The sequence below is a fragment of the Lytechinus pictus genome, unplaced genomic scaffold (genome assembly GCF_037042905.1).
Source record: "Lytechinus pictus isolate F3 Inbred unplaced genomic scaffold, Lp3.0 scaffold_20, whole genome shotgun sequence".
NCBI lineage: Eukaryota > Metazoa > Echinodermata > Echinoidea > Temnopleuroida > Toxopneustidae > Lytechinus > Lytechinus pictus.
Window position 1 is genome coordinate 8,872,793 of NW_026974141.1, and position 15,007 is coordinate 8,887,799.

Consider the following 15,007-nt stretch of genomic DNA (forward strand, 5'->3'; position numbering starts at 1 on the left):
TGACAAATGCTTGATTTTCTTACACTGTCAGTTTTCATTACAGCTATTCCTCATATAACTTGGCTCTTATGTAAATTTGATTCTTTTAATTAATTTTTCTTAATTAAAAATAGAGATTGAAAAATGAAAATTTTCTTGCCATATTACTTTCCACCAATAGAAGGCGTACACAAAATATGCCCAAAATTCAAATTTTTGAGCGCTCTGGTGAATACAAAAAATATTCCTAAGTTACTTTTGAAAAATTAATTGCAACTGTATGGAAGTTGGTAATTTTGGTCACAAAAGTGATATTTTAATGATTTTTTAAAGTGTGTGCTATTTACAGCATTGGCATACCATAGTCCTACCTGTAGATTCTCCACAGGCTAGGCAGGATGGTTGCAGTGAACCAGTGCCTCAGTATAGGCTTTTGGATTCACTGGATGTGCCCCTTGCCTCTCCTATAGAGAGATACAGTAAAAGGAGCCCCTCTTGTATCCATACGGCAGAACGACTATGCTTTTCTTTCCCCATTTTCTTATCTACCATTTTATGGCATCACTTCTTCAAGTCAAAAATCTTATTAAAAATACATTATTGAATATATGCTTCTTAAGCGTTCCATACTACTAGCAACTGCATCGGCATCCCCCGTAGCTAGGTAGCGGTTATGTAGCGTAGTCCGGCCGGCCCGGCCCGCTGCCCTGCCTGGTACTCGCCGTCAGCGTACCCCATATCGTCGGACGGGCCCTGATATATTGATATAAAATGTTATGCTTACAGATTTTGCGAGGAGACAAGTACGAGTAATATTGTAAGTGGTATCATACTTGTTCCTAAGTGAGTCTAATGGCCTTATCGTCATCCAAGTCACTGGGGACAAACTTGAGACACACCTCAAATATCAGCAAACTTTCAATGGAATCCACGGTTGGAAGATTTTCAAAAGAAATCTATTGTTCGCGGTGCGAAACGGTGTGAAGCCTCTCACTGGACGGGGACTTCCTTCCACCACACGTTTTCCCATTGACACAATAACAAATGACTCGGACACTTTTTCAAACGACAATAATAGTCTTTTTCTTTTCTCTCCTGTGGCTGTATATTCTTCCAAGTTGATGAAACAATGATAAAAAACACTAAATAAAACAAAATTAATCACATTAAAAACACTATTTAACTGTCTAATTACTCCTCGTGATCCGAGTCCCCTTCCCGTGTTGAGACTGCCAATTTCCCATAGGAGGGGACTCGGATAACGAGTAATAGTACTCCTCGTTATCCAAGTCCCCTCCTATGAGAAATTGGACAGTCTTAACACGGGAAGGGGACTCGGATCACGAGGAGTAATAAGACAGTTAAATAGTGTTTTTAATGTGATTTTCATTGATTTTAATGATTCTTATTATCGAAAATATTCATTTATCATCTCTAGGAAACTGTCTAAAAGTGGCAGAGTGGTTTTGAAGAGGAGGGAAATGAGGGGTAGATAAATATCAACGGGTTAATTGCCGTTTTGTATTTTTAGGATAGGGGACTTGGATCACAAGTAATAGTACTCCTCGTTATCCAAGTCCCCTCCTATGAGAAATTGGACAGTCCCAGGACCAAAATCCAGTTAAAACCAATTAGGGCAAAACCAATTGAAACCAGTTGGCCAACTGGTTTCAATAGGGAAATTGGAACAACTGGTTCCAATTGAAAACCAGTTGCCAATTGGTTCCAGTTAAAAACCAATTGAAAACCAGTTGCCAATTGGTTCCAGTTAAAACCAATTGGGCAACTGGAACCAGTTGGCAATTGTTGTCAATTGGTTCCAGTTGTTCCAATTTCCCTATTAAAACCAATTGAATCCAATTGGAGGCAACTGCTTTCAATTGGTTCCAGTTGAAACCAATTGGAGGCAACTGGTTTCAACTGGAACCAGTTGAAACCAATTGGTTTCCAACTGGATCCAATTGGAACTTCCAGTTGGAACGAACTTAATTAGTTACAAATTAATTAGCATTTGCAGTAACTATTTCTCATGCCAACACAGAAGCAGTGTTATATGTCTATTAATACCAATGTAAAGGGCATTGATAAAATACAGACTTTCATGTATATATATTTATATGGAAGATCTTCAAATATATGTACTTTTATTTGATGTAATTTGGTAACAGTTAGTGGTGTACTAATTATCCTTTAATCTGTTTTAATTATAATCTATAACATTTATGAACATGGTTTTCACTGCTAAGTATTCTAAATACTAATCTTTAAAAAGTGTGGTACTTGAAATTGTAAAGAATTAAATAGATACATTGTTAATGATGATTAATCTCATAAAACATTAATCTGTGCACACTGGCAAATAATATGCAAATTAACTGGTTTCAATTGGATCCAGTTGGGTAACTGGAAAATTTCCAATTGGAAACCAATTGGAAATAATTTCCAGTTACCCAACTGGTTCCAATTAGAATTCATTTCCAGTTACCCATCTTTCCAGTTAGAAGTCATCTCAGTTACCCAATTGGTACCAGTTAGGATTTCCAGTTACACAACTGAATGGTTCAAGTTAGGATTTCCAGTTACCCAACTGGTTCCAGTTAGAAATCATTTCCAGTTGGAAGTCATTTCCAGTTACCCAACTGGTTCCAGTTAGGATTTCCAGTTGCCCAACTGGTTCCAGTTAGAAATCATTTCCAATTGGAAGTCATTTCCAGTTACCCAACTGGTTCCAGTTAGGATTTCCAGTTGCCCAACTGGTTCCAGTTGGGATTTCCAGTTACTCAACTGGTTCCAGTAAGAAATCATTTCCAATTGGAAGTCATTTCCAGTTACCCAACTGGTTCCAGTTAGGATTTCCAGTTGCCCAACTGGTTCCAGTTGGGATTTCCAGTTACTCAACTGGTTCCAGTTAGAAATCATTTCCAGTTGGAAGTCATTTCCAGTTACCCAACTGGTTCCAGTTAGGATTTCCAGTTGCCCAACTGGTTCCAGTTAGAAATCATTTCCAATTGGAAGTCATTTCCAGTTACCCAACTGGTTCCAGTTAGGATTTCCAGTTGCCCAACTGGTTCCAGTTGGGATTTCCAGTTACTCAACTGGTTCCAGTAAGAAATCATTTCCAATTGGAAGTCATTTCCAGTTACCCAACTGGTTCCAGTTAGGATTTCCAGTTGCCCAACTGGTTCCAGTTGGGATTTCCAGTTACTCAACTGGTTCCAGTTAGAAATCATTCCCAATTGGAAGTCATTTCCAGTTACCCAACTGGTTCCAGTTAGGATTTCCAGTTGCCCAACTGGTTTCAATTGGTTTCAACTGGAAATTGTTAAATTCCAGTTAAAACCAATTGAAACCAGTTGAAACCAATTGAAACCAATTGAAACCAGTTGCCAATCCAACTGGTTTCAATTGGATTTTGGTCCTGGGGTCTTAACACGGGAAGGGGACTCGGATCACGAGGAGTAATAAGACAGTTAAATAGTGTTTTTAATGTGATTTTCATTGATTTTAATGATTCTTATTATCGAAAATATTCATTTATCATCTCTAGGAAACTGTCTAAAAGTGGCAGAGTGGTTTTGAAGAGGAGGGAAATGAGGGGTAGATGAATATCAACGGGTTAATTGCCGTTTTGTATTTTTAGGATAGGGGACTTGGATCACGAGTAATAGTACTCCTCGTTATCCAAGTCCCCTCCTATGAGAAATTGGACAGTCTTAACACGGGAAGGGGACTCGGATCACGAGGAGTAATGAGACAGTTAAATAGTGTTTTTAATGTGATTTTCATTGATTTTAATGATTCTTATTATCGAAAATATTCATTTATCATCTCTAGGAAACTGTCTAAAAGTGGCAGAGTGGTTTTGAAGAGGAGGGAAATGAGGGGTAGATGAATATCAACGGGTTAATTGCCGTTTTGTATTTTTAGGATAGGGGACTTGGATCACGAGTAATAGTACTCCTCGTTATCCAAGTCCCCTCCTATGAGAAATTGGACAGTCTTAACACGGGAAGGGGACTCGGATCACGAGGAGTAATGAGACAGTTAAATAGTGTTTACGGAATAAAGCAATAGAGATTGAAAAGAAGTAGATGCAATTCTGATTTATTTAGTAAATAAGGAATCAACGAAATAAAGCAATTAAGACTGAAGAGGATATAGGGCTTATTGATTTATTTAGTAAAAACGTAGACGAAATAAAGCAAATTTGATATTGTAAAAAACATAAAAAGATGAATATAATCCTGATTTATTTATATGAAAAGTAATAGTTTACGAACTAAAGCAATAGAGAATGATGCAAATTCTTTTTTATTACGCCAATAAAGTGGAGACTGAAAAGAGACAAGTAACACACAACTACGAGGTTGGGAGAGACAGGTAGGACATGTTTTACGTTGTGAAAAATTGTCCGTGGATCCGAGTCACCGGGGACTTGGATCACGATAATGCCAGTCTAATTCTATCGTGTGAAGGCATGCCCGTGTGTAGACAGGAATAACCGTCGTTTCTGGGGATTTATTCAACAATTTCTGACATTTTACTGTAATCCCCATTTACCGACGGTAGGGTGTACGTGTGGGCTCGCATGTGTTCTCATTCCCTCCCTTTTGTCAATTCACAGTCCAAAGTTTGATGTAATTTTACACATCGAATTTACAATCTAAGGATGTATAAACAACAAACTTTTAATTGATGATATTCCAACATTTAAATACTTTAAACGATATAGATGAAAAAGGCATGAAAAATATACTTTACCGATGTTTAATTGGGATGAACACGATAAAAATGGTCAAAATGGCAGCCAAACTATAAAATATTTACAAACGAACGTCAACAATCACGAATGTGATATCGATATTGCTTTCGATATTATACGATCTGCTCCATATGCGAACGAAACCGAAGATAAACGATACTAGTTATACTAGTACGAGTACTAGTTATAATCGCGATATATCGATTCGAGACATTAAGTTAATAACGACAATGACGTCATTCAAGATGGCAACTTGCAAGAAAAACCGTCAGGTCAGGTGAAAATGTCTTAGATGACAGATTTCTCAATCATCCAGAGGATTTTTTTCAATAACTCCGGCCCAAGGTATGCAATTACTTAAGTTATATATATTTCCCTGATAATGGAAACCATGAAACTTTCAATTTTGCTTAAAAAACAGTTTTAAATCGCGATCTATAAAACGCTAGTTCACTATACGTTGGCTGTAGGTACGGGGCCCCATCCCCTTCAGTCTATGTATGGTGAGTGGAGCCAACGTAGTTCAGCGGAACAACCAAAATACAGAGACTGAAGCTTTTGGTCTAGCCCGTGTGAAACTTGAACTTGAAGTTGTACGGTATGTGTTAATTAAAGAATAGGCCTAGAGGAAAGTTAAATAATTTTCGCCGCGATTCCTCGGGCGATCGACGATGGCCGAGAATAGTCTTGACTTGAGCACTTGTTCACTGCATGCAACCATCCTGCCTGTGGCCTAGCCTGGGGAATCTACAGGTAGGACTGTCACTATGGTATGCCAATGCTGTACATACACAGCACACACTCATTGTTCGTGCTGAAGTGCCCTCCCTCACTAACCATTCTTCTCCCATACAACAGGTGCATCATAAATCTGTGAAATACACATTCACGAGCATGCATGGGCCGTAGCCAGAAGCATTTTGTTGGGGGGGTGTACCAGCTAAATTTGCCAACTAAATTTGGCGTGACAGCGCCAACGTGAGCACAGGGGGAGTCTGATGGGTGATGTGCCCCCCCTACAATAATCACATGCTAAAAGATTTTGAATTTTTAGAATTGAATTAGTGGCATTTGGTGAATACTTTAAGGTAAATTATACAAAGATATACAAAGATATTTGCACTGCAAAAATAAACATTTTGGATCAAAATAGAAAGGCTAGTGTGCCGTAGTTGCTAACTTGCAGTATAATGCCCTATATGCATTTTTAATTGACCTGTTCTGTGCAAGATGTCTCAACTAAAATTTCAAGAGTGCTACTGCTAACAGTGGCGTACCGTGGGTCACGGCATTGGGGGCGGCACCAGCAAAAAAATTGATTCATTAAGTGGGCGCGCGAAGCGCGCTCAATTGCCAGGTATACTGACCTAATAGAGACATTTTAAGGACTGTGCCATTAAACGGATATGTATCTTTAATAGCTTAGTGATCAAATAATGCAAGCGCGAAGCGCGAGCAGAAAATGTTTGATATTCAGTCCTAAAAAGGGATATTTTAAGCAAAGTTTTGTAATCACGATATGTATCTGTCTCACAAAACAAACAATGCGAGCGCGAAGCGCGAGCTGAAATTTTTTGTATAACTTAAACCTAAAAAGGGACATTTTAAGGACTATCTTTTGCAATTTATGAAGTGCGTACGTATCTCATCATAGTCATCTAATGCGAGCGCCAAGCGCTAGCTGATTTTGTTAGAATTACACTGGTACATGAAGCACTTTTTGTGGTCATTGTAATCATGAACATGATACGTATTTCACTAATGAAATATTGCGGGCGAGAAGCGCGAACTGACAATTTTTGAAATTCGGACCTGAAGAGGGGCATTCTATGGCTTGTTTGTAGGAATTTACTATTTTACTAATTAAGTGATGCGAGCGCGAAGCGCGAGCTGAAAATTTGTTCTAATTAGATCAGAAAAAGGGACATTTTAAGGACCCGGATTAGGAATTCGTCCACTGCAAAAACGCCAGTGTTGATTTAACACCACTACCAGCCCGGTATCTATATCGGTCCACACCAATGCGAAGGTAAGCACAGACTGGAAATGTTTTATTAAGGCCTTAAAAGGGGGCAATCACTTTAAGTATATAGTCATGAAAAAGGCATATGTCACTACATAAAACAATAATAACTTGAAGTGCGAGGAGATAATTTGGTGCATAATCTTTATGGACTTAAAATACAACAGGACTATATATCTCATTAGTCAGACAATGCGAGCACCAGGAATGATGCAACCCCAACCTGCCCCCACTCCTACCCATCCCCACCCCAAGCACATTCTGACACCATAAATTAAACAAACTTCTTCGGCGACAGAATTTAGTAAAAATAACTTAGAACATTTTTGTGTTTTTTGCTAACTGCAAACTTGTAGACAAGTCTACAAGTTGTAGACTTGTCTTCATGAATTTGCCAACTGCAGAGTTACCAGTTTTTTAAGTCTTGTGTTCTGTTCTTTTCAGATCTGAAAAGGGGCAGTACTTGTACATCACTTTGCTGACTGGTAGAGCGTATAGTGTTCTGCCCACTTTATTATTTGCCAACTATACTTTGGCTTTGATTATTCAACTTAAACCTTGGAAATTCATCCAACCCCATATTTATTTACCTAGTCTTGCCTCTAATTTTACCAAACTAATGTGTTTGTTAAATCGTCAATAATTGTGGTATAATTTGCCAACTCCCAAGCTTGTTTATATTGGGGGAGGAATGGGGGCTTACTTTGTGTGTTATTATAGCTCCATCTGTTTTGTCCTTTGTATTTTGCTGACTAGTAGGGCTCTAAGCCTGGCTACATGGACTTGTATTTGCCAACTGGTTGTCAAAGTCGTAACCTTCTTCGAAGTTAGTACCCCTATTTTTCTTTCCTCTTTTTTTCTTTCTTTCTTTCTTTCTTTCTTTCTCTCTCTCACCCCCCTCTCTCTCTTTCTTCCTTTTTCTTTCTCTCCCCCTCTCTCCTTCTTTCTTTTTTCTCTTCCTTTCTTTCCCTCTTTCTTTTTCTCCCCTATCCTCCATTTTGCCAACTGGTACATGATTTTGCCGACTGCCTTGAATGTTGGGGGGGTGTCACACCCCCCCATACCCCCCCTCTAGCTACGGCCCTGTTCACGAGGGCGACACGTTCACTAGCAACTCTACCAGCCTTTCTCACCAAACCAAGTCCAAGGCAGCCCAAGGGCAACATCACATGCACTACCACTAATGTCACTTGTAGTTGTAATATATCTCATCACTTGTAGAGTTTGTAGGGTACAATACACAATACATAGGGGAAACCAAGACCACACTCAATAAACGATTCTACGACTACGGGCACAGATCCACCGTCAACACAGCAAAGCTGGACACTCCAGTTGGCCTCCATTTTAACCTTCCCAACCACTCCATCACTGACATGATGCTACAGGGCATCAAATCTTTATTATGCGTCCTGACTCAGTCCGTACTAGCAGAGAGAAGTTCTAGATGAGACGACTTCGCACCACCCAACCTCATGGCCTGAACATCCAAGAGGGGAACGACTAGTCTTTTCTATCCACTTTCTATATATATATATTTTTTTCCCGTCAGCTCTTTAAATTAGTTATATTATAGTTTCTTCCTCTACATTCCTCCCATATCTCTTACAGGCTCAGCTCCAATTTTTGCTTTCCACATTACAGATAAATTCCAGTTGTGGGGACGATCTCAAAATGACTTACAGAATTTAATATAAATTATAATGATCACCAAAGTGTCTGTTTGTATTATGAATAAAAAATATGTGCCAAAGGATTCTGGAAGAAATTGTGTAATTGCTGAGAAATAAGCAAAATAAGCGAGGATTCTGTCACTTCCGTCTGGTCTTTATTCCAGCAATAATAATACACTGTCACACGTGTGCCTATCTGTGTTGGCGATCTTCAGTGATCGTTTTTTAGCTTAGCTTAGATATGATATCACAAAGTTCAGTTTATGTAACTGTACCAGATCTAGATCCATGATGATATAGTAATACTTAACCTTGGTTTTACAGACTTTTTCATGAAATCAGTGTTTACTGTCATTTAGCTTTAAGGCATATATATATATTTTTTTTTTAAAGAACATATTTTTTTCTCCACTCACCTCTTTTGGACTTACTATATATTTATTTTGTTTAGTTACATGTATGCTGTAACATGGTTTCTTCATATACATTCCCCCTCTCATACAACCTTGGCTTCTATATTTACTCTACCCTTTTAGGCAATATGCTTTTCCCTTTTCATTTATACATGTCTTGTTTCTACTATATAGCATTATGGTTTTTTCCCCTCACCCCTAGCGGATTTACAATACTAGTTACACTATATATTTATATATGTGTATGTTTTTTTTTTATTTTTTTTTATTTACACTTATATGTCTTTTGCACATTATCAGTTGTTCCCCTTTCTTTCCCTTTTTCCCCCCTGTTTGACCCACCTCTCACTAATTCTTTTGTTATTCATCTCTTCCTCACACCCCCTATCACTGTTTTGTTCCAGATCCTGTTTGATGTTGCCTGCCCAATTGTCTTTATAATCCCTCACAGCTTAAGGTCTTATACTGGCCTTACTTACACTGACTTCCCTTTGTGTCTGCCTACTCCTTTGCTTTCATCCCCTTCTCTAACCTGATAGGTCATCACAACTCTCTAATGCCCTTTTTGTCTCCTTGTTTCTAGTGTTGCTGTTGCATGTCTATGGTCCATATTATGTTTGTTCCACTTCATATGTTTGTCATTTTGCCTCCGACGAAGATTCTGCTAGGATCGAAAGCTTAGGCCCCTTTTGACTCTAATTTACTCCATTGGCTCTCTTTTATTAGACAAGCAGTTTTCAGCAGCTTTTTTCTGCCACTTTAAAAAATCATTAAAATGTCACTTTTGTGACCAAAATTACTAATTTCCATACAGTTGCAATTTATTTTTCATTAGTAATCAGGGAATATCTTTTGTATTCACCAGAGCGCTCAAAAACTTAAATTTTTGGCATATTTTTGTGTACACCCTCTATTGGTGGAAAGTACATGTAATATGGTAAGAAAATTTTCATTTTTCAATCTTTATTTTTAATTAAGGAAAAATAATTTAAAGAATCAAATGTACTTAAGAGCCAAGTTATATGATGAATAGCTGTAATGGAAACAGACAGTGTAAAAAAATCAAGCATTTGTCACAAAGAAAAAGAGAAAATAAGCCAAACATTGCTACCCTTATTTTGCAACACATGGAGATGTATTTAAACTGAGAACAAGGTTATATCATAACCTTGTTCATTGAATGAGCGGACTTGAGCGGGAGTCGAGGACTCCATGATGATGTCTTTAAAAATATTTTGACATATATATTTTTTCATCATGGAGTCTTGAACCCCCGTCCATATATGAATAAGAGACACATGTATAAATAATTTATTGGTTGGATTGCTTAACTAAGCTAGTCGTACAGACTGTTTCACCCTAAGGCTCATCAGCGACTGATTAGTATGAAGAACACAATTTTGGGACAGAATGAAGTATACAGAGCATGTGCATTAGGGTATAACATTGGGTTGACAGAGATGAAAGGGGTTACTGAAGGGGTACACGTGTATTGTTTATTACATACTATATACTTACCCACCTAAGAGACACATGTACACAAAGATGGATTTCCCGAGGAAACCCATAGTTAGAGGGTGAAATCGGTTTGTAGGGTCAAATTTGACTATGTCTGACTATGAACCTTCAAGTTCAGGTGCCTATAAATGCGTATAAAGGGATAAAAATTATTTCGCTATAAATTGTATAAATGAGACGTTTCTTACCAGACTGATCTCCCGTAGATCCCTCGATCCATTTGTCAACAAAGCAAAGACAGTAGGCCTGACTCTTGAACCGATTCGTTATGACGTACATCTGGTTAGCGATGCCGTTTTGAAGAACAATTTATAGATAAAAAATATTTCATAAATACTTAAATTTAATATGTGATTATAAATAATTAGTAGTATGTACTAATTATTTATAATCATGTATTAAAATTTAGTATTTGTGAAATAATATATTTTATCTATAAATTGTTCTTCAAAACGGCATCGCTAACCGGATGTACGTCATAACAAAGCGGTTCAAGAATCAGGCCTATTGTCTTTGCTTTGTTGACAAGCGGATCGAGGGATCTACGGGAGATCAGTCTGGTAAGAAACGTCTCATTTTTACCATTTATAGTGAAATAATTTTTATCCCTTTATACGCATTAGGCGCCTGAAGGTTCATAGAAAAATAAAATTCGACCCTACAAACCGATTTCAACCTCTAACTATGGATTTCCTAGGGAAATCTTTGTGTACATGTGTCTCTTATAGGACGGGGGTTCAAGACTCCATGATGAAGAATATGTCAAAATATAAAAAAAAACATCATCATGGAGTCCTCAAGACTAGGCGCGGAAGGGGTAACCCAGGGAGCTTCAGCCCGCGAAGCGCGCCGAAGCTCCCAGGAGTCGACCGTGCAAAACGAGGGAGACACTGGGGTAGATTGGGGTCTCAATAGTAATCTTAATAAAATGTGGAAACAGAAATTATGCACTTACTATGATATGGATCCTGACATTCGAGGCACAGACTGGAACCTTAAAAAACCCGAAAAGTTCTGTCGCGATACATGTACCTCTCCTTTCAAAATTCAAAACAAAAATTTTGTTTTGCACTTACCACAATTACCGGTATATCGATGAAGGTCTATCGTGACACAAATCCTGACATCGAGGCACAGACTGGAACTTCAAAAAAAAAATATAGCCTTGGTCTCGATCGGCCATTTTGTCAAAATTCATTTCGGCCTATTTATTTATTTATTCATTCATTTATTTATTCATTTATTTACTTATTTGAATTTATTTTCATATTTATTTATTTATTCTTTTATGTATATATATATATATATATATACTTATTTATTTATTTTATTATTTTTTTATTTGGGGGGGTGCTCTCTCTTAGTTAATATTTGACTCTGTCTTCCAAACTTACATTATCATTTGAAGAGATATATCTCTATTGCTAATTCTCTTCCAATGTATGTTTGCCTTGTTATCAAATAAAGTTTCTGTGAAATCCATTGTGTGATGACCTGTTACATTTGCTAAGCATATTTCTGAAGTTTGTACGCACATGTTTGTACAGGCAAGATATGGTTGTTTCGATCGCTCTCTGCAACCACAAATTATGTTTGCTTTCCAGAAGGCAGCAGATCAGAGGCAAACCCTCTTCGCATTTGTATTTTACTCTATGAAGTATTTTTTCTAGATAATTATGAATGTAGTAGCGATACATACATGTACATGTATCTGTAATGGTGGATTTTTGCTCTGATCTCCAGAGCTAACTATTGTGCATTATTCGCAGGGAATAATTTCCCTTTTTCAATTTTTTAAAGACTGCTTTGCATAAAGTCTTTTGTATAACATATTTTTACACAGGACTGTAAATTACTTAGTTGAGAGCTTTTCTCTCATGACCAAAAAATGCTATTCAAATTTGAAAGCAAAATTATTCCCTGATTTGTTACAAACCTTTTAGGAGACACTTTGGCACTTTGTTTTTACCCAGAATGCTATCAGTAACCAGTGAATATGTCCTTAATTAAAAAAAATATATACTTTGTTGGATACAATGCCTGCATATTTCTTTTTTGTAGTTGAAGAGAATCATTACACTCTCTCAATTGGAAAAAATATGAAAATGAATTCACTCTTTAAATATGCATAATTATATATTCCCATTATATCCTGGATTCTTAAAGTTATATTGTAAAAACTGTAAATGGGTCAAAACATAATTGCTCATTTGAAAATTCAAAGACAATTTAAAAACAGGTTTTAAGGAGTATTGCAAGAAATTCAATCATTTGCAAATTTCTGGTCTTGCTTGATAGATCAATATAATAATATTCCGCATTTATATAGCGCTTAATACATCAGAACGACGTCTCTAAGCGCTCTACAGACATATTATTACCCCGGTCATCGGATCCTTGCATGCCCGCATACAATGTATGCACCTTCTCCACTCCCTGGGGAGCATCCCAACAAGAGTTCCAAGACTCAATTGCTAGGCATACTATATAGGCTTTCACATCCTACCGGGTACCCATTTAACACCTGGGTGGAGAGTGGCAAAGTGTGGATTAACGCCTTGCCAAAGGACGCTAGGCCATGGTGGGATTCGAACAAACGACCCTCTGATTACAAGGCGAGAGTCAGAACCGCTACACCACAACGTTTACACTTCTTATCACAACAAAAGCAAACCAGCAGTAAATTACAATTGATTGTGAGGCATGATTGATTTACTGTAGGAACTAAGAACCCTATTTTGCAACATTTGGTAAATTGCCAACTCGTCCACTCACCACATGGTCTACCTTCATTTAGTCTAATGCCATTCCGTCCATCAACATTTTGTCTAACAACCATTTTGTCCAATAACCATTTGTCCAATCATCACTTCATCTACTAAACACCATTTCGTCTATTACCATTTCGTCTAATGACCAGTTGGTCTATAACCATTTTCTTTTCATTCAGTTTGCACAATTAACACTTTAATTGTATTAGACCAAAATGGTATATGGACTAAATAGCTATTAGACCAACTGGTTATTAGATGGAATGACATTAGACTAAATTAAAGTAGACCATAGAGGAACTGATGATAGACCAAATGTTAGTAGACGAGTTGGCAATGGACAAAATGGCATTAGACGAATTGGAGTAAACCTTTGCAATTGATGGGACTTTTCATTTCATGTCATTTATTTCCACAAAATTACATAAAATATATCCAAAGCAACCTTCTCCCAATGCCAAAGTAGGAAAGTTGTTTGATGACTAAACTGATGAATTACCGGTACTACTTATGATTTATTTTTCCATGTAAATGGGGTCTCTACAGCAGTATTTGTCAATTCCATATTTTTGCTATAATAAGATCTGTCTATATAAATACAGTACATAAAGCAACCGCCCCCTTTTGCAGAGTGCTTTCTAAGTCTGCTGTACCGTACCCATAGCATGTAATGTCACTGCCAGTCATTTGTCAAATGCTAATCGTGAGAGTATATATATAGTTTCACCTCAGCTCTACATGTAGGTAAGTAAAAAGCCATGTTGTTATGCCCATTAGGGGATATAGTCGATGCAGGTAGTTCAGATTCACAAGGCCAGTGGAGAAAACCTTCCATAGACTTTGTACAGGTAGCTCGGCCTGAGGCCAAGGCCAAGGCTGGCAAAATGTGACCTTGAGGCTGGCCTTTACTACATCCTTGATGCCCAGGTTGTCTGGGTTTATTCTTAATCCGTCTCATGTCAATTCGTCCAATCACCAACCAATCTACTATCATTTGGTCAACCGTCGGTTCGTCCACTATCCACAGGGTCTAATTGCCATTTCGTCCACTCACCATTTCGTCTAATAACCAGTTGGTCCAATAGCTATTTTGGTCTAGTTGGCCTAAATGTTAATTTGGCGAAATGATTGAAAAGTCATTGGGTATAAGACCAACTGCATGGTTATGAGAAGAAATGGTCATGTAGACAAACTGGTGATTAGTCGATGTGATCATTGGACAAAATGGATATTGTACCAAATGGTTGTTAGACGAAATGTTGATTGGCGGAGTGGCATTAAACTCAATGAAGGTACAGTAGACCATGTGATGAGTGGACAAAATGGCAATTTTGAGGTTGTCTAGCGCATTACGTTTGGCCCTTGATAATAGGACTGAGTTTTTTTTTTTTCAGATTGAATGATGGCTGAGTCTGGTTCAGCCCCGGTTCCTCTCAAGAGTAAACGGTGCACCCTGGAAAGAGCTGAGAAGTTTATATCAGATGCCTACTTCACGGATTGTAATTTGTATGGAAAGTGAGTATTAAACTACAGTACATGCGAAAGACATTGATAACATCACGGCTCTCTTCGGCCTTATCCTGGTTTAAGTCACCAGTCCATTCACTGCCATTTATTTTCTCAGCGCTGGTGACTTCTTTCAACTCCCATTGACTCGATACACAACAAGTGCACGCACACCGACACACACGAGAAGAGAGGTGACTTATTTCACGATAAGGCCAACTCTTCAAAAAATATTCCTTGATTGTTGCTTTGTGGTGTATTTAATATTGTTTATAGATTCTAAAAAAGAAAGGAATTCAAAAATTGGATATCATTTGTGCATACCTTCAAGACATTTATGACTGATAAATCAACATCTACAT

The 15,007-nt window shown here is 37.7% G+C and overlaps 1 protein-coding gene across 6 annotated transcripts in view; it reads left to right on the plus strand.

The window, feature by feature from the left end:
• Positions 1–641: 641 nt before the first annotated feature.
• LOC129283152 (alpha-mannosidase 2C1-like) overlaps positions 642–15,007 on the plus strand; it is a 42,630-nt gene continuing 28,264 nt past the window's right edge. The window contains exons 1-2 of one of the 6 annotated variants that reach the window (XM_064114820.1): positions 642–796; positions 14,534–14,654. In XM_064114820.1, the coding sequence (XP_063970890.1) occupies positions 14,539–14,654 (116 nt within the window). In that variant the 5' untranslated portion in view covers positions 642–796; positions 14,534–14,538. Of the gene's footprint in view, positions 797–4,950; positions 5,087–5,226; positions 5,512–6,750; positions 6,771–14,533; positions 14,655–15,007 lie in introns of those variants that run through there. The other 5 variants (XM_064114817.1, XM_064114822.1, XM_064114819.1 and 2 more) reach the window with 5 other exon arrangements.